Source organism: Panthera pardus, unplaced genomic scaffold, assembly GCF_024362965.1.
Source record: "Panthera pardus isolate Hobbes unplaced genomic scaffold, ASM2436296v1 HiC_scaffold_289, whole genome shotgun sequence".
Lineage (NCBI taxonomy): Eukaryota > Metazoa > Chordata > Mammalia > Carnivora > Felidae > Panthera > Panthera pardus.
In genome coordinates, this window is record NW_026526864.1 from 171,260 (window position 1) to 194,692 (window position 23,433).

The 23,433-nt window shown below is 41.7% G+C and overlaps 1 gene segment (V, D, J or C); it reads left to right on the top strand.

The window, feature by feature from the left end:
• Positions 1 to 4,824: 4,824 nt before the first annotated feature.
• On the top strand, positions 4,825 to 20,939 carry LOC128774105 (Ig heavy chain V region XIG14-like). The segment is given in 4 exon segments: positions 4,825 to 4,938; positions 5,038 to 5,368; positions 6,828 to 7,020; positions 20,775 to 20,939. Coding segments are annotated over 4 exon segments (735 nt in total).
• The last annotated feature ends 2,494 nt before the right edge of the window (positions 20,940 to 23,433 follow it).

Below are 23,433 nucleotides of genomic sequence, written 5' to 3' on the forward strand. Positions count from 1 at the left end.
GTATCCAGCAAGGATGTCATTCAAAATAGAAGGCACATGAAAAGATTCCGATACAAACAAAAATTAAATGAGTTTGTGACCACTAAACCAGCCCGGCAAGAAATTTTAAGGGAGACTCTCTGAGGGGAGAAAAGATGAAAATATTATCTGTATAAATAAATAAATACCAAAATCAACAAAGATTAGAAAGACCAAAGAACACCACCATAAACTCCAACTCTACAAGCATCATAATAGCAATAAACTCATATCTTTCAGTACTCACTCTAAACGTCAATGGACTCAATGCCCCAATCAAAAGACATAGGGTAACAGAATGGAGAAGAAAACAAGATCCATCTATACGCTTTTTACAAGAGACCCACTTTAGACCTAAAGACGCCTCCAGATTGAAAATAAGGGGATGGAGAACCATCTATCATGCTAATGTTCAACAAAAGAAAGCCGGAGTAGCCATATTGATATCAGACAATCTAGACTTTAAAATAAAGACTGCATCAAGAGATGCAGAATGGCATTACATCATTCATAATCAAAGGGTCTATCCACCAAGAAGACCTAACGATTGTAACCATTTATGCGCCAATTGTGAGAGCACCCAAATATAGAAATCAATTAATCAGAAACATAAAGAAACTCACCTATAAGAATACCATAATAGTAGGAGACTTCAACACCTCACTCACAATAATGAACACATCACCTGATCAAAAAATCAACAAGAAAACAATGGCTTTCAATGACACACTGGACCAGAAGGACTTAACAAATATATTCAGAACATTTCATCCTAAAGCAACAGAATATGCATTCTCTCCAGTGCACATGGAGCTTTCTCCAGAATAGACCATATACTGGGACACAAATCAGCCCTAAGTAAGTACAAAAAGATCGAGATCATACCATGTATATTTTCAGACCACAATGCCATGAACTCAAAATCAACCACAGGAAAAAAATTTGGGAAGGTAACAAATAATTAGAGACTGAAGAACCTACTAAAGAATGAATGGGCTAACCAAGCAGTTAAAGAAGAAATTAAAAAGTATATGGAAGTCAATGAAAATGATAACACCACAATGATAACCTCTAGGATGCAGCAAAGGCGGTCATAAGTGGAAAGTATATAGCAATCCAGGCCTTCCTAAAGAAGGAAGAAAGATCTCAGATACACAACCTAACCTTATGACTAAAGAGCTGGAAAAAAAACAGCAAATAAAACCCAAAACCAGCAGAAGGCAGGAAATAATAAAGATTAGAGCAGAAATTAGTGCTATTGAAACCAAAACACAGTAGAACAGATCAATGAAACTAAAAGCTGGTGCTTTGAAAGAATTAACAAAATTGATAAACCACTATTCAGTTTGATCAAAAAGAAAAAGGAAAGGACCCAAATGAATAAAATCAAGAATGACAGAGGAGAGATCACAACCAACACAACAGAAATAAAAACAGTAATAAGAGAAAGTTATGAGCAATTATATGCCAATAAAATGGGCAATCTGGAAGAAATGGACAAATTCCAAGAAACATATACACTACCAAAACTGAAACAGGAAGAAATAGAAAATTTGAACAGACCCCTAACCAGTAAGGAAATCGAATTAGTAATCAAAAATCTGCCAAAAGACAATAGTCCAGGACCAGATGGCTTTCCAGGGGAATTCTACCAAACATTTAAGGAAGAGTTAACACCTATTCTCTTGAAGGTGTTCCAAAAAATAGAAATGGAAGGAAAACTTCCCAGCTCTTTCTATGAAGCCAGCATTACCTTGATTCCAAAAACAGACAGAGACAACACTTAAAAAGACAACTATACACCAATTTCCCTGATGAACATGGATGCAAAAATCCTCAACAAGATATTATCCAACCGGAAACAATAATACATTAAAAAATTATTCACCACGACCAAGTGGGATTTATACCTGAGATGCAGGGCTGGCTCAATATCTGTAAAACAATTAACGTGATTCATAACATTGATAAAAGGACAGGAACCATATGATCCTCTCCATAGATGCAGAGAAAGCATTTGACAAAATACAACATCCTTTCTTGATAAAAACCCTCAAGAAAGTAGGGATAGAAGGACCATACCTCGAGATCATAAAAGCCATCTACGAATGACCCAATGCTAATATCATCCTCAATGGGGAAAAACTAAGAGCTTTCTCCCTAAGGTCAGGAACAAGACAGGGATGTCCACTCTCGCCACTTTTATTCAACATAGTATTGGAAGACATAGCCTCTGCAATCAGAAAACACAAATAAATAAAAGGCATCCAAATCAGCCAGGAGGCGGTCAAACTTTCACTCTTCACAGATGTCATGATACTCTATATGGAAAACCCAAAAGACCCCACCAAAAAACTGCTAGAATTGATTCATGAATTCAGCAAAGTGGCAGGATATACAATCAACACAGAGAAATCGGTTGCATTCCTATACACCAACAATGAAGCAACAGAAAGAGGAATCAAGGAATCTATCCCATTTACAGTAGCACAAAAACCATAAAATACCCAGGAATAAATCTAACCAAAGAGGTGAAAAATCTTTACACTGAAAACTATAGAAAGCTTATAAAAGAAATTGAAGAAGACAAAATATGGAAAAAGATTCCATGCTCCTGAATAGGAAGAACAAATATTGTTAAAATGCCAATACTACCAAAATCAATCTACATATTCAATGCAATCCCGATCAAAGTGACACCAGCATTTTTCACAGAGCTAGAAAAAATAATCCTAAAATTTGTATGGAACAGAAAAGACCCCGAATAGCCAAGGCGATCTTGAAAAACAAAACCAAAGCAGGAGGCATCACAATCCCACACTTCAAGCTGTACTTCAAAGCTGTAATCATCAAGACAGTATGGTAATGGCACAAGAACAGACACTCAGGGGCATCTGAGTGGATCAGTCTGTTACGCATCCGACTTTGACTCAGGTCACGATCTGGCAGTTCGTGAGTTAGAGTCCCACATCAGGCTGTGTGCCGACAGCTCAGAGCCTGAAGCCTGCTTGGAATTCTGTGTCTTCCTCTCTCTCTGACACTCCCCCGCTCATGCTCTGTCTCTGTCTCTGAAAAGTAATAAATAAATGCCAAAAACAATAAAAAAAAACAAGAACAGACACTCAGATCAATGGAACAGAATACGAAATCCAGAAATGGACCCACAAATGTATGGCCAACTAATCTTTCGCAAAGCAGGAAAGACTATCCAATGGAATAAAGACAGTGTCTTCAGCAGGTGGTGCTGGGAAAACTGGACAGCGACAGGCAGAAGAATGAACCAGGACCACTTTCTTACACCATACACAAAAATAAAATTCAAAATGGATGAAAGACCTCAATGTAAGTCAGGAAGCCATCAAAATCCTCGAGCAGAAAGCAGGCAAAAACATCTTTGATCTTGGCCACACCAACTTCCTACTCAACACGTCCCCAGAGGCAAGGGAAACAAAAGCAAAAATGAACTACTGGGACCTCATCAAAATCAAAAGTTCCTGCACAGTGAAAGCAACAATCAGCAAAACTAAAATTCAACTGACAGAATGGGAGAAGATACTTGCAAATGACATCTCAGATAAAGAGTTAGTATCCAAAATCTATAAAGAATTTATCAAACTCAACACCCAAAACACAATCCAGTGAAGAAACGGGAAAAAGACATGAATAGACACTTCTCCAAAGAAGACGTCCAGATGGCCAACCGACACATGAAAAAATGCTCCACATCACTCATCATCACGGAAATGCCAATCAAAACCCTAATGAGATACTACCTGACACCTGTCAGAATGGCTAACATTAACAACTCAGGCAACAACAGACGTTGGCGAGGATGCAGAGAGAGGATCTCTTTTGCATTTTGGGGGGCAATGCAAGATGGTGCAGCCACTCTGGAAAACTGTATGGAGATTCCTCAAAAAACTAAAAATACAACTCCCCTATGAACCAGCAATTGCACTACTAGGCATTTATCCACGGGACGCAGGTGTTCTGTTTCAAAGGGACACATGCACCCCCATGTTTATAGCAGCACTATCAACAATAGCCAAAGTATGGAAAGAGCCAAATGTCCATCGATGGATGAATGGATAAAGAAGAAGGGGTAAATATATACAGTGGAGTAATACTTGGCAATCAAAAAGCGTGAAATCTTGCCATTTGCAACTATGTGGATGGAACTAGAGGGTATTATGCGAAGTGAAATGAGTCAGTCAGAGAAAGACAAAACTCATATGACTTCACTCATATGAGGACTTTAAGAGACAAAACAGATGAACATAAGGGAAGGGAAACCAAAATAACATGAAAACATGGAGGGGACAGAGCATAAGAGACTCATAAATATGGAGAACAAACAGAGGGCTACTGGAGGCGTTGTGGGAGGGGGGATGGGCTAAACTGGTAAGGGGCACTAAGGAATCTACTCCTGAAATCATTGTTGCACTATATAATAACTAATTTCGATGTTAATTTTTAAAACTAAAAATAAATACTGATAATAAAAAAATTAAAATATTTTAAGAGAAAATATTGCGTGATCATGCTGTTGAGGTAAATGTTTCTTAAAGATTATGCGAAGCCTCCATTAATAAAGGTAAAAATCCAAAACTGAAAAAAAAAAAGAATTCTTCATATTGTCACACCGCCATCCACACAAACTAATGTAGAAGTGCATCCCTAACCCTGTCATTCACTTTTACACAATCAAACCTAAGTCTGGAGCTTGATATATATGTCGGAGGACATGCAAATGGGGCCCTCTCTGTGCTGATAAAACCAACCCAGCCCGACCGTGCAGCTGGGAGACGAGCCCCAGCCCCGGGAGTCCCAGGTGTTCCCATTCTGTGATCAGCACAGAACACACACACCTCACCATGGAGTTTGTGCTGGGCTGGGTGTTCCTGGTTGCTCTTTTAAAAGGTAATTCATGGTGAACGAGGGACACTGAGTCTGTGAATGGATATGAGTGAGACAGTGGATGTGTGACAGTTTCCTGACCAACATGTCTTGTGTCTGCAGGTGTCCAGTGTGACGTGCAGCTGGTGGAGTCTGGGGGAGACCTGGTGAAGCCGGGGGGGTCCCTGAGACTCACCTGTGTGGCCTCTGGATTCACCTTCAGTAGCTATGGAATGCACTGGGTCCGCCAGGCTCCAGGGAAGGGGCTGCAGTGGGTCGCAGGCATTTATAGTGATGGAAGTAGCACAGGCTACGCAGACTCCGTGAAGGGCCGATTCACCATCTCCAGAGACAACGCCAAGAACACGCTGTATCTGCAGATGAACAACCTCAAGACCGACGACACGGCCACATATTACTGTGCGAAAGACACAGTGAGGGGACATCACTGGGAGCCCAGACACAAACCTCCCTGCTGGAAGGGATCAGCACCACCAGGGGGCGCACACTATGCACAATTCTCCTTTGTGTTCCCAGGCGCAGGTGCAGATGGAGGTTACAATCAGGTTTCCTGTCAGGGTCTGGGGCTTCCTCTCCACACAGCAGTTTCCCCAGGGAGCCTCCCTGGTTATATGATTCTGTGTTTACTATTAACTCTCTGAATAAGCAACTGGGTTGTCATAGGGAAACTAGACTAACATGCACAAAGACACAGTTGTTTGCACTTGCTTACTCCGGTCCCTCAACATGAGTGAATTACAGATTTCCTGAGGCACAACAGCTGCACATTTACAGGATTCCCAGATGCGCTCCCTGTGCAGCCAGGACCACAGGATCCCACAGCTCCTCCTTATCCTCACCCAGCCCTTGTCCCAGTCAAACAACGTGACATTTTCTTCATATCCCTTTACTACTCAGGACTTTAAATGAGCTACAGCTTTATTCAATTACTCTAAAGGAGAGACAAACAATCTCCATGTATTAGTTAAGATTCCCCTGAAGAACACAACCCAAAGGTCATTGGTTTCCATAACTAAATATGTTGAGAAGTCCCATGATCTACTGTTACAAGCTGAAGACCCAGGAAAACCAGTGACGTAATTCTTGTCTGATTCTGACTAGTGTCTAGTCTCAGAACGTGGAGAGATGGTGATGTAACTCTCAGAAAAAGGGCCAGAGAAGACCAATATTCCAGTTCAAACAAGCACATGGGAAGTAAAAATGAGGGAATTCATCCTCCATCTGCATCAGATTCTATTCACAAACTTAATGGAATGGGTGGTGCCCAGGCAGAAAGAAACCATGGATGGAAATGCCAATCTCTTCTGGAACACATCACAGACATCCACAGAAACAGTGGTGAATCTGGGCACCCATGACACAGTCAAGATAACCTATAAAGTTAATCATGACAAGTCAACCTCCTGTGAACGTGGAGCTCAAAGACTGAAGATTTAAAAGTCAATCCCATCATTGGGGTGGAGTCTGGTGGGCACAGCAGTGCTCCTGTGGAGGAGGGCAGAGGCCCATAAGGGGAACTGTGGTCTGAGTATTCCCTAGGTCGCATGGGGAGAGAAAATACCCTTCGTGGAGTGCATTTGGGAGACGGGGCATTGCCTCTCATAGGACAGGAGAGCTGACAGGCACCATTAAAGTTCCCTGATCATTAGCAGAGGAGCCTCTTCTGAGAGCAGCTAGCTGGACGCTGTCTTCTGGTTGTTCTTCACCATGCACTCCAAGCCCCTAGTATTGATGCAGCTGCCCATCTGGGGTAAATCAGCTCCAGGCACAGCACATCAAGACCCTCTCCCAGAGGATCAGTGGGGTCCCTGTCATATTGAGTTCACACAATTTGGAGTTTTCAAACCCAGCTAGAGCTCCTGAGATAAAACATAAGAGCCCTGTGCCACCAGATGGGCCAATGGCTTGGACGCAGACAGGGTGAAAGAAATTCTGATGGAAGCCTGTGACCCACAAGTGTTCTCTCTGTGTGAGAGCTTCCTGAACAGGGGAGGCTGGGAACTCCAACTCCAGGGACTAGAGAGGGAGCTGATGCCAATATTTCCTCCCACCAATCAGCATGGACAGATTTCACTCAGCAGCACAGTATCCCCAGTGCAAGCTGAGCCACTAACACCAAGCTCCACCTACTCCAGCCCCCATCAAGTGCTTGCTTACTAGGAAAGAGTGCCTGGCAACCAGACCACCACTGCACCCCTTCCTCCAAAGACCACCGTAAGCCCCCACACGCACCAAGTCAGCTGATCATACAGTGACGCATATCCTCACCTCTAGGGGAGATAGGAATTAGCCTCTTTTAACAAGCAGACCAAACTCACCTAGTTAAAACTCACAACACTGGGGACAAGGTCCAACACTCGCCACTGTAGGCAAGAAGAAACTCTGCAGAGGACTGTCCTGAGGGACAGAGCAGCCAAAACACGACAGCACAGTGCCACGGAACATAAAACAAATGCTTCATGAAGTGTCAGGCCCTGGACAGTATGTGAACACTGCTCAATAAAGATACTACCCTAGAAGCAGAAAAGATAACAGGATTTTCTAAAACATTTAAGAAGGCAGAGACATAGACAACAACATGATGGAGGAACTCATCCTAAAAGAAAAAATGATGAAAGGTCATTGTGAGGGATATAATTAAAACACATAAACTAATGTGCCTCAAACAGAATTTCTGAAAACTCTCATAATGAAACAGGATTTTCAAAAAGTATCATAAGGATACTAGCTGTGCTTGAGGAAAATGTATGAGACATGAAAGATACGCATACTGCAAACAGAAGAGACCTAAAAACTAGTCAGGATGAAATTTTAAATGTTGTAACCGAGATGTGAAACTGATTGGATATAATGACCTCAAGGCTGAAAGAAGCAGATGAATGAGGAAGGGACATAGAAGATAAAAGTATGGGGGAGATGAAGCTGGAAAGATGAGGAAAATTAAAATATTGCATCACAAACATACACTTAGGGAAATCAGCAACTCCATAAACTGTAATAACATTCTTTTGAAAGAGTCCCAAAAGAATAAGAGGGAGAAAAAGGGGATACAATTTAGCTGAGTGAATTATAGTGAAAATTTCCACAAGCTGGGGAAGGAAACAGACATCCACATCTAGGAGGCAAAGAGAACACCCATTAAAATAAAAAATAAAAAAAAAAGGCAGGCCAACACTGAGACATGTCATAGGAAAATGGCAAAATATCCAGATAAAGAAAAACCATAAAAGCATCAACACAAAAGAAGTTGCTAACTAACAAGGGAAGATTAAAAAAAAACTATGGCAGATGTCTCTACAGAAACCTTCATGCAAGTAGGGAGTGGCATCATATCCTCAACATGCGCAATTGAAAATTTTGCAGCTAAGAATACTTTCTCCAGTAAGGCAGTCATTCAGATACAAGGAGTGATAGAATTTCCCAGACAAAAACCAAAGGAGTTCATGGTCTCTAAATCAGCCCTGTGAGAAATTAAAGGGGACCCTTTGAGTGGGAAAGGAAGACTAAAAGTAACAAAGACTAGAAATAAACAGAGAAAATCTCCAGAAACAATGACTTTGGAGGTAACACTATGGCACTAAGTTTATATCTATCAATAATTACTGTGAATGTAAATGGGCAAAATGCTCCAATCAAAAGACATAGGATACCGGAATGGATAAAAACAAATACAAGATCCTTCTATACACTGCACACTATTGACTCATTTTCAACCTAAAACACCTGTAGATTGAAAGTGAGGGGAGGGTAAACAATTTATCATACTAATGGACGTCAAAAGAAAGTTGTAGTACCACACTCATATCACACTACCCAGTTTTCAAACCAAAGTTTGTTACAAGAGATCAGGAAGGCAGTATATCATCATAAAGGGGTCTATCCAACAAGAAGATCTGAAGCTTTAAATATTTATACCCCAAAAATGTAAGCACTGAAATATATAACTCAATTAATAAGAAACATAAAGAAACTCATTGTTAATAGACAATAGTAATAATAGAGATCGTTAACACTCCACTTACAACAATGGAAAGACAATCTAAGCTGAAAATCAATAAGGAAACAATGGCTTTGAAAGACACATGGACTGAATGGACTTAACAGATATATTCACAACATTCCATCCTAAAGCACCAGAATACACATTGTTTTTGAGTGCGCATGGAACATTCTCCAGAACAGATCACATACTACGTCACAAATCAGCCCTCTACAAGTACAAAAAGACTGAGATCATTCCATGCGTATTTTCAAACCACAACACTATGAAACTTGAAGTCGACCACAAGAAAAATTTGAGCAACACTGCCAATACATTAGGTTAAAGAACATTGTAGTAAAAGCGGAATGAGATTTTCAGGAAATTACAGAAGCAATAAAAAAATACATGGAAGCAAATGAAAATGAAAACATGCCAGTTCCAAACCATCTGGATGCAGCAAAGTTGATGGAAGAGTGAAATATATAGCAGTACAGGCCAAACTCAAGAAAGAAGAAAGGTCTCAAACACACAACCACGTTACAACTAAAGGAGCTAGAAAAAGAACAACAAATGAACCCTAAAGCCAGCAGGAACAGGTAAACAAAAAAGATTAGAGCAGAAATAAATGATATAGAAACAAAGAAAAACAGTAGAACAGATGAATGAAACTATAAGTTGGTTTTTGTAAGAATAAATAAAAATGATAAACCCATGGGCAGACTTGGCAAAAACAAAAGAGAAGGGACGAAAGTAAATATAATCAGAATTTGAGAGGAGACATCGCGACTGACACCACAGAAATACAACTATGAGAAAATAGTTTGGAGATTTATATGCCAACAAATTGGGCAATCTGGAAGAAATGGATAAATTCCCAGAATAATGTAAACTACCTAAACTGAAAAAGGAAGAAATAGAAAACGTGAACAGACTGATAATGAGCAAAGAAATTGAATCATTAATCAAAAATCTACTGACACACAAAAATCCAGGGCCAGATAGGTTCACAGGTGAATTCTACCAGATATTTAAGAAGAGTGTAAAATATTCTTTTTAAGTAGAATAGAAAATTCCTGTCTTCACAAACTGTTCCAAATAATAGAAATGGAAAGAAAACTTCCAAATTCATTCTATAAGATGAGTATGATCACGGTTCCAAACCAGATTAAACCCCACTAAAAATGAGACTTACATGCCACTAGCCCTAATGAGCAAGAATACAACAATTGTCAAGAAGATACTTGCAGGGGCGCCTGGGTGGCTCAGTCGGTTAAGCGTCCAACTTTGGCTCAGGTCGTAATCTTGCAGTCCGTGAGTTCGAGCCCCGTGTCAGGTTCTGTGCTGACAGCTCAGAGCCTGGAGCCTGTTTCAGATTCTGTGTCTCCCTCTCTCTGACCCTCCCCCATTCATGCTCTGTCTCTCTCTGTCTCAAAAATAAATAAACGTTACAAAAAAGAAAGAAAATACTTGCAAATTGAATCCAACAACACATTAAAAGGATCCTTTAACGTGACCAGGTGGGATTTATTCCTTGGCTGTAAGGGTGGTTCAATAGTCACAAATAAATCAATGTAATACATACCATCAATCAGAGAAAGGATACGAATGATATGACCCTCTCAATAGATGCAAAAAAAATTGACATAGTACAGCATCCTTTCTTGATAAAACCCTCAACAAGGGGTAGAGGAAACACACCTCAACATCATAAAGTCCGTACATGAAAACCCCACAGCTAATATCCTCAGTGGGGAAAAAAAACCTTTTCCTCTACTGTCAGGAACGCAAGAGGGATGTCCACACCCATCATTCTACTTAATACAGCAGTGGAAGTCTTATCCTCAAAAACAGACAACAAAAAATAAAGGCATACAAGTTGGAAAAGAAGAAGTCAAACATTCCCTCTTCACAGATGACATGACACTCTATATAAAAAACTCAAGACTCCACCAAAATATTGCAAGAACTGATACACAAATTCAGCAAAGTCACAAGATACAGTATCAACATACTGAAATCGGCTGCATTTCTCCACAGCAATAATGAAGAAACAGAAAGAAAAATAAAAAAACTATCCATCCCGTTTACAATTGCACCAAATATAATAGGATACCTAAAAAGTTAAAATATCTATACTCTGAAGACTCTAAAAACGGTGAAAGAAACTGAGGATGACACAAGGAAGTGGAAACACCTTCAATGTTCATGGATTTAAGGAGCAAGTAGTGTTGAAATGTCTATGCTACACAAAGAAACGGGAGACTTCATGACTATGGATTTCATGCTGTATTACAAGCTGTACTTATCAAGACAGTAAGCTACAAGCACAAAAGAGACACATAGATCAAGAGAACAGAAGAGTAAACCCAGATATGGACTCACAAATGTATGGCCACCTCATCTTGGATGAAGTAGGAAAGACTATGTAATGGGAAAAAAGACAGCCTTGTCAACAGAGGGTGTTGGGAAAACTGGACCAGAACATGCAGAAGAATGAAACTGAACCACTTTCTTACTCCATACACAAAATAAATCCAAATGGGTGAAAGACCTAAATGTGAGACAGGAGACCATCAAATCCTAGAGAAGAACACAGGCAGCAACCTCCTGGACTTCAGACATAGCAACTTCTTACTAGACATGTCTTGAGAGGCAAGGGAAACAACAGCAAACTTGAACTACTGGGACCTCATCCAAACAAAAACCTTCTGCACAGCTAAAGAAACAATCAACTAATCTAAAAGGCATTCTACAGAAATTAAAAAGGTATTTGCAAACCACATATCTGATAAAGGCTTACTATCCAAAATCTATTGAAAAAACTTCTCAAACTCAACACCCAAAATACAAAGACTCCAGTGGAGAAATGGGCAGAAGACATGAGGAGATACTTTTCCAAACAAAGCATTCCGATGGCTAACCGACACAGACGAACATATGCTCAACATCACTCATCATCAGAGAATTACAAATCAAAACTACAATGAGAGATGACTGCACACCTGTCAGAATGGCTACAATTAACAACTCAGGAAACAACAGATATTGATGAGGATGAGGAGAGAAGGGAACCCATTTACACTCTTGGTGGGAATGCAAAGTGCCCGGACCATTCCAGAAAACAGTTTAAAAACTAAAAATTAAACAACCTTCCACTCCAGCAATTGCTCTACTAGGAATTCATCCAAAGCATACAAAACTTCTGATTTGAGGAAGTACATGCACCCCAATGTGTACAGCAGCATTAACTATGACAGCCAAACTGAGGAAAGAGACCAAAAGTCCACCATGTGATTAATCTGCTATATGTATAGAATGGCATATTACTCAGTCATAAAAAAGAATGAAATCTTGGATTTGCAAAGATGTTGATGCAGCTACAGGGTATCATGCTAAGCAGAGTAAGTCAGTCAAAGATGACAAACACCATATGATTTCCTCCTATGGGGAATTTAGATCTAGGGGAAGGGGAAAAAGAGCAAGAAATCATAAAAAAAAAAAAAACCTCTAAGGTTAAAGACCAAACTGAGGGTTGCTGGAGGGCACGTGTGTGGTGGATGGGATAATGGGTGTTGGGGATTAAGGAGGCCACGTGTTGTGATGAGTACTGGGTGTTAATGTAAGTGATGAACCAATAAATTCTACTGAAATTAATATTACACAATATGTTAACTAACAAATATTTAAACACAAACTTGAAAAATTTAAAAAGTGGAAAAAAGGAAGGGAGAATTGTTGTCACAAATTGTCATGAACATGGAATCTAAGGTAGTGAGTCTAACGTCTTGCATTTACTCATTATATCCCTAACTGATGGTGGACATAAATTAACATACTCATGAATTTTCACAGCAGTGCCAGGTGGGCTGGAATTCAAACCACAGCTGCCCTTCCCAACTCCCCTGTGCCCACACATCATGGGCAGCTTGTCCAGACACCTGCACAAGAACCCAGGTTGGGCCTCAGCAGGGACCCACATCTGCAGAACTGGAAAGTGTGGACAGTTGACGCTTCCTGAGAAGCTCTGGGGTTCCTTCCCCGACTTGCTTTCTCAGCTCCCTTGTCTTCCTTTCCTGTCTCTTGAAGAGAACCATGTCCCCTGTTAGTGGTTCATGAAAGTGAGGGGCAAGATGCTCTATAAACATTCAATATGACAGGTAACATACAAGGGGACAAAAAAAAAAACCCATATGATGCAGCCTCTCTCGCGGCTCCTATCACCCAATGTGGTAGAGTACAAATAAACCTAAGTATTCATTTGGTCAAAAATTGCACAGCACGTTGGAAAAGTATTAAGAGATGAGAAGCCTGGAAGAATTCCACAAATGCAGATATGAGCTCCCCTTGGAAGGAAGAAGAAAAATTACAGTCCCAAACACGCAAGAGTAAAATAATTTTAGGAAATGATACAAGAGCTTCAATGCATTCTATTCATGAAGTGTCTAAAATTGGCAATGCAAAAAATGGATTTTGAGGGTTTCACATAGAATTGCGAAGGAAAAATTGTGTCAAGAACGCAGTTGTGTGCACAGAGCTCAGCGGCTCCTGAGACATATAGAAAGCCCACCACCTGAAAAGGTAAACGTGTTTTTGGACCCCAGGAGCATATCTATCAAATCTGATGAGCAGTCTGGCCAAAGAGGCACAGAATGGCAACTCTTGTGAAATTTGAACTTCAATTTCCTATATTTCCACTTAATTTCCATATATTAGGAAAAACCATGCCACGAAAATGATTTGCTAGAGTCTATAAATTTAAAAACAAACGACAAAACTCTAAGTCACCAGAGACCATATAGGGAACATGTCAACATTGAGAGAAACCAGAAAAAAAAACAAGACTTTTAGTTACATTGTAAGTCAAGAAATCAGTGGGGTGCCTGGATGGTTGAGTCAGTTAAGTGTCTCACTTCAGCTCAGGTCTCGGTGTCACAATTTGAGGGTTTGAGCCCCGTTGTCAGGCCCTATGCTGACAGCTCAGAACCTGGAGCCTGCTTCAGATTCTGTGTCTCCCTCTCTCTCTGCTTTTCCCCGCTCACGTTCTGTCTCTCTCTCTCTCTATCAAGAATAAACATTTTAAAAAAATATTAGTCATAAGCAATCAATCATCAAGAAAAGGAAAACTATAGCTAAGAACACAAGACCCATAAAAAGAAATGGTATAAATAGACTTTGTGAAAATCAATTCCGCTTATCTGCCCACGTGAATACCAATAGTAAGATAAGTTACAGAGTAAGAGACAACATTCACAAATTGCATAACCACCAAGGGACCTGCATCTTGAATATGCTAAGAACCCTCAACAGTCAATAGGAAAAAAGGAAACAAACCTCCATCAAACAAGCACAGCCTTGTGTAGTAGACATCCTATCCTTGAGGTTATAGACACATTAGTTACTGACTGGAGAAGACTCTTCACACCATCGACTGTCAGGGAAATTCAAATCAAGAATGCAACAGATGCCCTATACACACATCCCAATGGCTCAGGTAGGAACAACTCTGACAACAACATCCAGGTGAGCATCCAGCATACGTGGGGCCTCAAACAATGCAGGAAGGATTGACAAGCAAACACCAGCTCTGGAAAACCGTTGGCTGTTGCTTATGAAATTATACATGATGACATAAAAAGGAACCTGGAAATACCACTCCCGAGTATTTGTCCCTGAAGAATGAAATCCCATGCTCAAAAAATAAATGGTGTGTAAATATTTACAGCATCTTTCTTAGTGTTAGAAGCTCAGAATAAGGCAAAAGTCTTTCTAAATATAAAGGAATAAACCAACTACGAAACTTCCATCAATGGGATGCTTTGCCAGAGAACTGTGACACTACTGACGCCTGAAATCAGGTGAAACTCAAAGACATGATGTGGAGGGAAGGGCGGTAGTCCCATAATTACAGAGGTGGTGTGACCTGGGACATTCACACAGCCAGACCATGGTGACAGTGGTTTGGTTGGACATTCCTTATCTCTTTCTTTCCCAAACCACAGGATGAGATACTCTGCTTCATTTGACAGCACTCCTATGTTCAACCACCCTCTGATGTATGGAGTCTCCACAGACTGAACCCTACAACCTCGGACTCCTCTGAATGGAGAGTAGTTGAGACCATAGTCTGATATGTGTTCTGACAGGAGCTGTTGCCTCCACTGTCCCTGGCTCTGGCTCTCTCCTGCAGGTGAGGGGGAGTAGGTTAGGAATCCTCCACTGAAACCATCTGTCTCCTGCACCTCACTCTCCCACAACATGAGGCCCAGACCTTCTTCCTCACACTTAGCTGGAAATGAAGTCAGTTCTATAGGAACGGATTTGCTCCTTAATTTAGAGGATTGCTTCATGTCCCCCTTACCCTGGGCAATACTCTGGGCAAAGGTCTGCAGCTGCAGGGCGTGTCGGGGACAAACAGGATTCCAAACAGTTTGGAAACTGAGGGCTCTGTTTAGGGGTGGCTGGCAGCTTCACTGCCTTGTGGCTTGCTTGTCCTGGTGGCATGAGACTCCTGCCATACAAGTCAGGTCTGGGGTGATCAGGTTCCCAGCATCCCTAGTGGACTGTGCCCAGGGCAGAGCTTCCTTCCTGGGAGTGGGGCTGCCAACAATGAGTGAGTCGCACATCTCAGTGGCACCTGCTGGGGCTTGGCCTCATCAGCAAACAGCTTAGGGTCACTGACATCCTGTCCCTCTGGGAAAGAGTCCTCTGAACAGGAGCTGGTCACCGGGAACCGTGTGTATTGGCTACAACAGTCTGGAGGGGAGGTTGCAGTCAGGCTCAGTGGCACATGCCTATAGTCACAGTTACTTGCACTGGAGTTTCTTCTTGCTGATCTGGGGTGGGAAAGGAAAAGAACATACCTTAGTTCAAATAGTCTAGGTATTCTTTCTGGTAGTATATTTTCTGCAATAAATGCTTCTTCATGGGCTGTATGCCAACATGGCCATTTGCAGGCACTATAAATACATTATTTGAGTTTTTCTTCAAATTCCAGTGAGAGTTAACATGCAATGTACTATTACTTTCAGGTGTAAAATATAGTGATTCAACATTGCAATACAGCACCCAGTGTTCGTGACGAGCGCTCCCCTTAATCCCCATCAACTACCTCCCCATCCCTCCACACACCCTCCCCAGGGTAACCATCAGTTTTTCCCCTATAGTTAAGTATCTGTTTCGTGGGGCTTACGTGGTTCCATGGGTTAGGCCCACGACTCTTGATCTGGGCTCTTGTCTTGATCTCATCATTCCTGAGACCGAGCCCCACTTTGGTTTCTGCACTGACAGCACGACGTTTCCTTGGGATTCTCTTCCCATCTGCCTCTGCCCCACCTCCCATTCTCTCTCTAAATAAATAAGTGAACATTGAAAAAATCGCCTATTTCTTGGTTTGCCTCTTCTCTCTTATTTGTCCCTTTGCCCATTTGTTGTTTCTTAAATTCTACATATGGAGGAAATCATATATTTGTCTTTCTCTGACTTATTTCCGTAAATATAATACTCTCTAGGCCCATCCCTGTCCTTAACAATAGCTAATGTCATTCCTTTTACGGCTGAGAAATATTCCAGTGTGCGTGGACGGGGTTATGTAGATATACCACGTATTCTATACCCATTCATCAATCAATGCATACTTCGGCTCGGTTGTTTCCATAGCTGGGCTGTTTGTGACATAGCTGCTATAAACAGAGAGGTACAATTCCCTTAAATTAGCATTTTTGTATCCTTTGGGTAAATACCTAGTAGTGCATTTGTTCTATCGTAACGTAGTTGTATTTTTAGCTTTCTAAGGAACCTCCATGCTGTTTTCCATAGTGGCTGTGCCAGTGTGCATTCCCACCAGCACCTCCAAAAGGATCCTCTTTCTCTGCATCCTCACCAACACCTGTTGTTTCTTGTGCTGTTGAGTTCAGCCTTTCTGACCAGTGTGAGTTGATATTTCATTGTAGTTTGGATTTATATTTCCCTGATGAGGAGTGATGTTGACCATCTTTTCATGAGTTTACTGACAATCTGTAGGTCACATTTGGAAAAATGCTTATTCATGTCTTGTGGCCACTTTTTAATAGGATTATTCAGTTCTGGAGTTGAACTTTATACCATATATAGAAACCTTAAAGACTCCACCAAAAAAAACCCCGCTAGAACTGCTACAATAAACCTGTAAATTTGTAGCATACAAAATCAACATATAGAAATTTGTTACATTTCTATACACCAATAATGAAGCAGGAGAAAGAGAAATCAAGGAATCAATCCCATTTAAAATTACACCAAAACCATAATATACTAGAAATAAACCTAAGTAAAGAGGTACAAGATCTGTACTCTGAAAAGTCTGGGACATTTATGGAAGAAATTGAAGAAAACACAAAGAAATGGAAAAAATATTCCATGCACATGGATCAAAAGAAAAATCATTGTTAAATGACAATACTATCCAAAGCAATCTAGACATTCAATGCAAATAATTCAATTTCCTGTCAAATAATACCAGCATTTTTCACAGAGCTAGAACAAATAACTCTAAAATTATCATGGAACCACAAAAGACCCCAAATAACCAAAGATATTGAAAAAGAAAAAAACCTGGAGGCATCACAATTCTGCATATCAAGCTATATTACAATGCTGTAGTCATCAAGACAGGATGATACTGGCAAAAAATAGACACATACATTGATGGAAAAGATTAGAAAACCCTGAAATGGACCCATCACTATATGATCAACTAATCTTTGACAGAGCAGGAAAGACTATCAAATGGAAAAAGTCCCTTCAAAAACTGGTGTTGAGAAAACTGGACAGCATCGTGAACTTGTAAGGAACCTGGACCACTTTCTTACAGTACACACCAAAATAAATACAAATTGAATGAAAGACCTAAATGGGAGACAGGAAACCATCAAAATCCTAGAGGACGACACAGGCACCAACCTCTTTGACCTTGGCCAGAACAAGTTCTTACTAGACATGTCCCCAGAGGCAAGGGAAACAATAGCAAAAATAAACTATTGGGATCTCATCAAGATAAAAAGCTTCTGCACAGCAAAGAACAAATCAACAACACTAAAAGGCAACTGACAAAATGGGGGGAGATATTTGTATGACATCTCAGACAATGGGTTAGTATCCAAAATCTATAAAGAGCTTACCAAACTCAACACTCAAAAAACAAATAATCCAGTGAAGAAATGGGCAGAAGACATGAATACATATTTTTCCAAAGAAGACATCCAGATGGCAAAAAGACACGAATAAAGATGCTCAACAACACTCTTCTTCAGTGAAATATAAAGCAAAACCACAATGAGATACCAACTCACACCTGTCACAATGACTAAAATTAACAATTCAGAACACACAAAATGTCAGCAAGGATGCAGAGAAAGCGAAACCCTTTCGCACTGTTGATGGTAATGCAAACTGGCGCAGCCACTCTGGAAAACAGTGTGGAGATTCCTCAAAAAATGAAAAACGGAACTATCCTGTGATCAAGCAATTGCATTTATCCAAGGATACCAAAGGTATCCAAAGGATACCAAAATGCTGATTCGAAAGGGCACGTGCATCCCAATCTTTATGGCAGCCTTATCAACAAAATACAAATTGTGGAACAGCCCAAATATTCATCAACACATGAATGCATAAAGAAGAGGTGGTAAATATATACAATGCAATATTACTTAGCCATCAAAAAGAATGACATCTTGCCAATTACAATAATGTGGATGGAACTACAGTGTATTATGCTAAGTGGAACAAGTCAGTCAGAAAAAGTCAAATATCCTATGATTTCACACATTAGTGGAATGGAAGAAACACAACATACAGAAAGGATAAATAAAATAAATCAAAACAGAGAGAGAGGAAACCAGAAGACACTCTTAAATACAGAGAACAAACTGAGGGGAAGTGGGGGAGGTGGGCTAAATGGCATGTGGCCATTAAGGAGGGCACTGGGTGAAATGAGAACTGGGTGTTATATGTATGCGATGGTTCTCTACATTCTACCCCTAAAATGAGTACTACGCTGTATGTTAACAGATTGAATTTACATTAATATAATACAAGAAAATTATATATAGAGAGAGACTACCTCAAAATAGCAAGCTTCTGCACAGTGAAGGAAACAATCAACAAAACAAAAAAGCAACCTATGGAATGGAAGAAGATATCTGTAAATGACATATTCTCAGGGTTAGTTTCCAAAACGTATAAGTTTTTTTTAATTGTTTTCAAATTATCAGTAGAGTGTGTCCATGCAGTTCAGCACACTGCTGTGTGAGAAGCAAAACTCGTGTCTTCCACTTTTATATTGTGGTAAGATCTCACTGAAAATGAGACCCACACTCTTCACAAAATTTTAACCATACATTACAGTATTGTTAATTACAGGGGTAATGATGTGGAGACCCCTCTAGAACTTAATCATCTTGCATAACACAAAATCATAGCCCTTGAGATCTACTCCTCATTGACCCTCCCTGCCAGGCCCTGGAAACTGCCATTTCACTCTCCATTTCATTGTTATCAAAACCCAAATTCAGCTGCCTGTTGCTGGAAAGGTCAATGTTCAAAGTTTTAGTTTGGGTGGCAAAGGAATTTGAGCTATATTCAGAAGGCCAGCCACTGGGGAAAAGGCAAACTCTTGTCCAAACGCCACCTCTGAGGTTTCTCCCTGACCCAGGGCGTTTTAAAGCAGTAGAGGGTACTTAAACAAGCAAGGCAGTGCCATGGTCAAAACCATCTTTTGATCATGGGCAGACTCCATGGTGCAAGCTGCCAAAGTAACCTCAACTCGCCTCCATCTCCAGCTGAAGAGGGAACCAAACTACATGGGAGGAGACTGCCAGAGGCCAGGAAAGAACCCCCATAAGGGATTAGAGGAGAAAACCCCTGGGGCTCACACATGGTCAGCAGTACTTTCTGTTCTCCCCAGCTGGCATAAGAAAATACTAAAATACAACCTTGCAGTTCACCAATCATCACTCAGAATACTGACAAATGTTTTCCTCAGTGAACTCAGAGGAACCTTCAAAGCAAAAACCAAAAGGATCAAATGGCTTACAAACTAATAGCCAAGGAGAATAAGACACACAAAACTACAAAGAGATTTTTAGCATCACCCCTAAAGGTAAAATTGACAATGTTTACCTCCGCATCACAAGGAAGCAAAAACAGTGGTCTCTGTAATGAGAAAAAGTAGTCATCCAAAGAAAGTGACCCAGCAGTACCACAGGACATGGATTTGATAGAGAAGTTAAGGGTGATATAACTGCATAGCCCATATGCAAGTAGCTGGAGGAAAGATTGAAGGTGTTGACTAGAGCCATGCCTCTGGGTCCAAATCCCTACCCATGTCCATGTGACCACTCTTGACCATGGCCCACCTGACCCTCCCACATCCACCCCAGCTTAACTGATGTGCAGGGTCACCCAATGCCACACCCTGGGACTGTTGCCGAACCCCACAGGGGGCCCCCAGGTGCAGGGTGCTGGCCACCTGGCACAGCCCTCTATTCTGTCTGATGGTCTAGACCTGGCTTTGCTGAGGATCCTCCATTTATCCATTCTCACTGGCAGATGTCTCTGAGCAGGGGCATGAGGCTGGCAGAGGGCCAGGTCACCCTGAGGGCGCCCCTCTTGCTCTTTGCACTCTGGGCAGTGCTGGCTCCTGTGCAGGGTTCTCAAGGGCATCCCTCATGGTGCTACATCTCCTCTGAGATAGTAATTCCCAAGAAGGAGCCACACCACAGCAAGGGCATTCAGATGCCTGGCTGTCTGTCCTATAGCCTGCGTTTTGGGGCAAGAGACATGTTATGTACATGCGGCACAAGAAACTCTTTTGGTCCAGACTCTGCTGATGATGACTCAGGATGCTCAGGGAGCCTTGCAGGTGGACTACCCCTTCATGCCTCCAGACTGTTACTACCTCAGCTACCTGGAGGAGATTCCTTTTTCCATGGTCACAATTGACACAGGCTATGGCAGCCTTGAAGATATCATGAAGTTGGATTAACTTGCCTATGATATGAGACCCCTCGGTGGTTTCCAATGGTTTGAACACTTTGTTTCTCACATAGTCGCAGACATCTGTGCAATGGGACCTACTTATAACCTGGGATATAAGGAGGACAGGGGACCCCCTGTTCCTCAAGGAAATGCCAGTGCAGCCCCAAGGATCTCTAGTAAGTTCTGTTCATCCCATCACAGAATTTTCAAAGGACTTGCTTTCAGTTTCAAAACAATGTATAGTGTGTTAACCACGTGGAAAAAAGTGCCCAATTCCTAGTAAGGCTAGTTAGCTTAATTGAGTCCATATTTCATGCTATTGATGTAAGTTATTGGTTTCATGGTCATTTATAGTGAGAGACATCAAGCTCACACAGGCAATTATGTGTTGCATCAGAGCCCCTTTTTTTTCCTCTTCAATAGTATGAGTGAAAGTATTTTCGATTTCTTAAAACACATTCACCCTTAATGTGATTTGAGATGGGCCCCATGAGGTTCATGGCAGTCCAGTTGTATATTCTATATGCCATCCACCAATGGCTTATATGCCATCATTCTGGGTTATTTAGGCAGACATTATTTACTCTTGTCTGTCATACCAACGCATCAGATGGCAAGAAATTGTGGCTTGTGCATTGACACTGATGAATGTGCTTGCCAAAAAAGGTCCAGCTGCTTTAGGACCCAACTAACTGGTATAATGGAAGCTTTCAGTAACTGTTCCTTCATTCATATGCAGCACATAATGAATTGTGGAACAGGCAAGTGCATGTTCAACACTGAACTGGTGCATTTAAATAAAAGCCTGACCCACTATCATTATGGAAACTACATAGTGGATCCAGGAAAGCAGTGTGACTGCGGCTCATTCAACCAGTGCTACAGCAATCTAGGCTGTATGCGTGATTGTATCTGAACCCCTGGGGGCAAATGGAATACAGGCAGATGCTATACAGACTGCACCAACTCCGCTGCTTGGACACCCTGCAGACCAATCCAAAATATACGTGATCTTCCAGAGTTCTGCCATGGGGTGACCTTGGCGTACCCTGTGACTTCCATATGCAAGATGGAACCGGGTGCACTGAAGAGGGCTGCTGCTATCATGGAAACTGCACTGACCGCACTATTCACTGCCAAGAAAGCTGTGGCAGAAATTCTGGGAAAGGTGAAGATGTCTGCTATACCATAAATCACGAAGGCAGCCGACATGGACACCGCAGAACACCCTGGGGAAGTCAACGCTGAACCTGTTCCCATACAGGCGTGCCGTGTGGAAGGCTGCAGTGTAGGAATGTCACACATCTCCCTCAGCTGCAAGAACATGTTGGATTCCATCTGTCTGAGATCCAGGGTTCTCATGTTTGGGGCTGGATTCACATCGTAGCACAGGAACAACCCAGATTCCTCATGTGAGAACTGGTACTTCCTGTGCTTCTGGATAGTTCTGTCGGGATACCTACTGCACTGGCAGTGGGGCTCAGCTGAATTATGACTGTATCCCAGAGAAATGCAGTCACAGAGGGATGTGCAACCATAACAGGAACTGCCACTGCCACACAGCCTGGGATCCTCCATGGTGCACGGACAAGGCACTGGCGGGAGCACAGACTGTGGACCCCTCCCAGAAGAATTCAGCCAGTCAGGCAAAGTCATGAATCCATGGTATATCTCAGAGTGGGTTTTGGTCACATTTATGCCATAATAGCTGCATTCCTCTTTGTTGTTTCTGGAAATGTCAGAACTATAAACACAGAGAAAGTTAAGGAAGAGATTTTTGGAGAAGACAATCCATAATTTAGCCTCCAGACCCCTGAACAACTATACACAATGCATCTCGTGCATCTGTAAAAACACAGTATTGAGGCGGCACAGCTGACATCCACGTTTCCAAGGGTCTACGGGAGACACAGGGGTCCTCAGGCACATCACAGCTCTGACACCAGGTCTCTCATGGGTCACCGACCAGCACTCTGAAAGAAAACTTGAAAACTGCATGCTTGTGGCCTTTATGTAGTTTTTAAGCCTGTAAGAGCCCAAACTGAGCCTTAGTTTCTTGGAAGAGGACCTGAGTGAGAGCTGTGTCTTGAGCGGAAGTGTCTGGTTCCAGAATTAAGAGAAGTTGACACAAGCTCCTTTATTGGCAACTTCATGAGTTTTCTCCAAAACTACGCTGTTGTGGACTGAAAAGTTTCTCATTCTCCAGGTAATCTGTCTTCCCCCAGTCCCATGTGGGCTCAGGATAATGGAGGGCTACCACCCACCCATACTACCTGTGCACACGGGCGTGTCTGCGGGCTGTGAGGGAAGGGGACTGGCATTAGGTTCCACTAGCCCAAGCTGTGCCTCTCTGGAGAGCAAATTTCCAAATGTGGGAGACTGAGACCATGAGGCTGAAAGGAGCACCCCATACATCAATCAGAAAGGTAGGCACAAGCGTCTATGGATGACTCTGGCATCCAGAGGGAGACCGGGAAAGGTGAATCCCTGCTCTCTTTCTC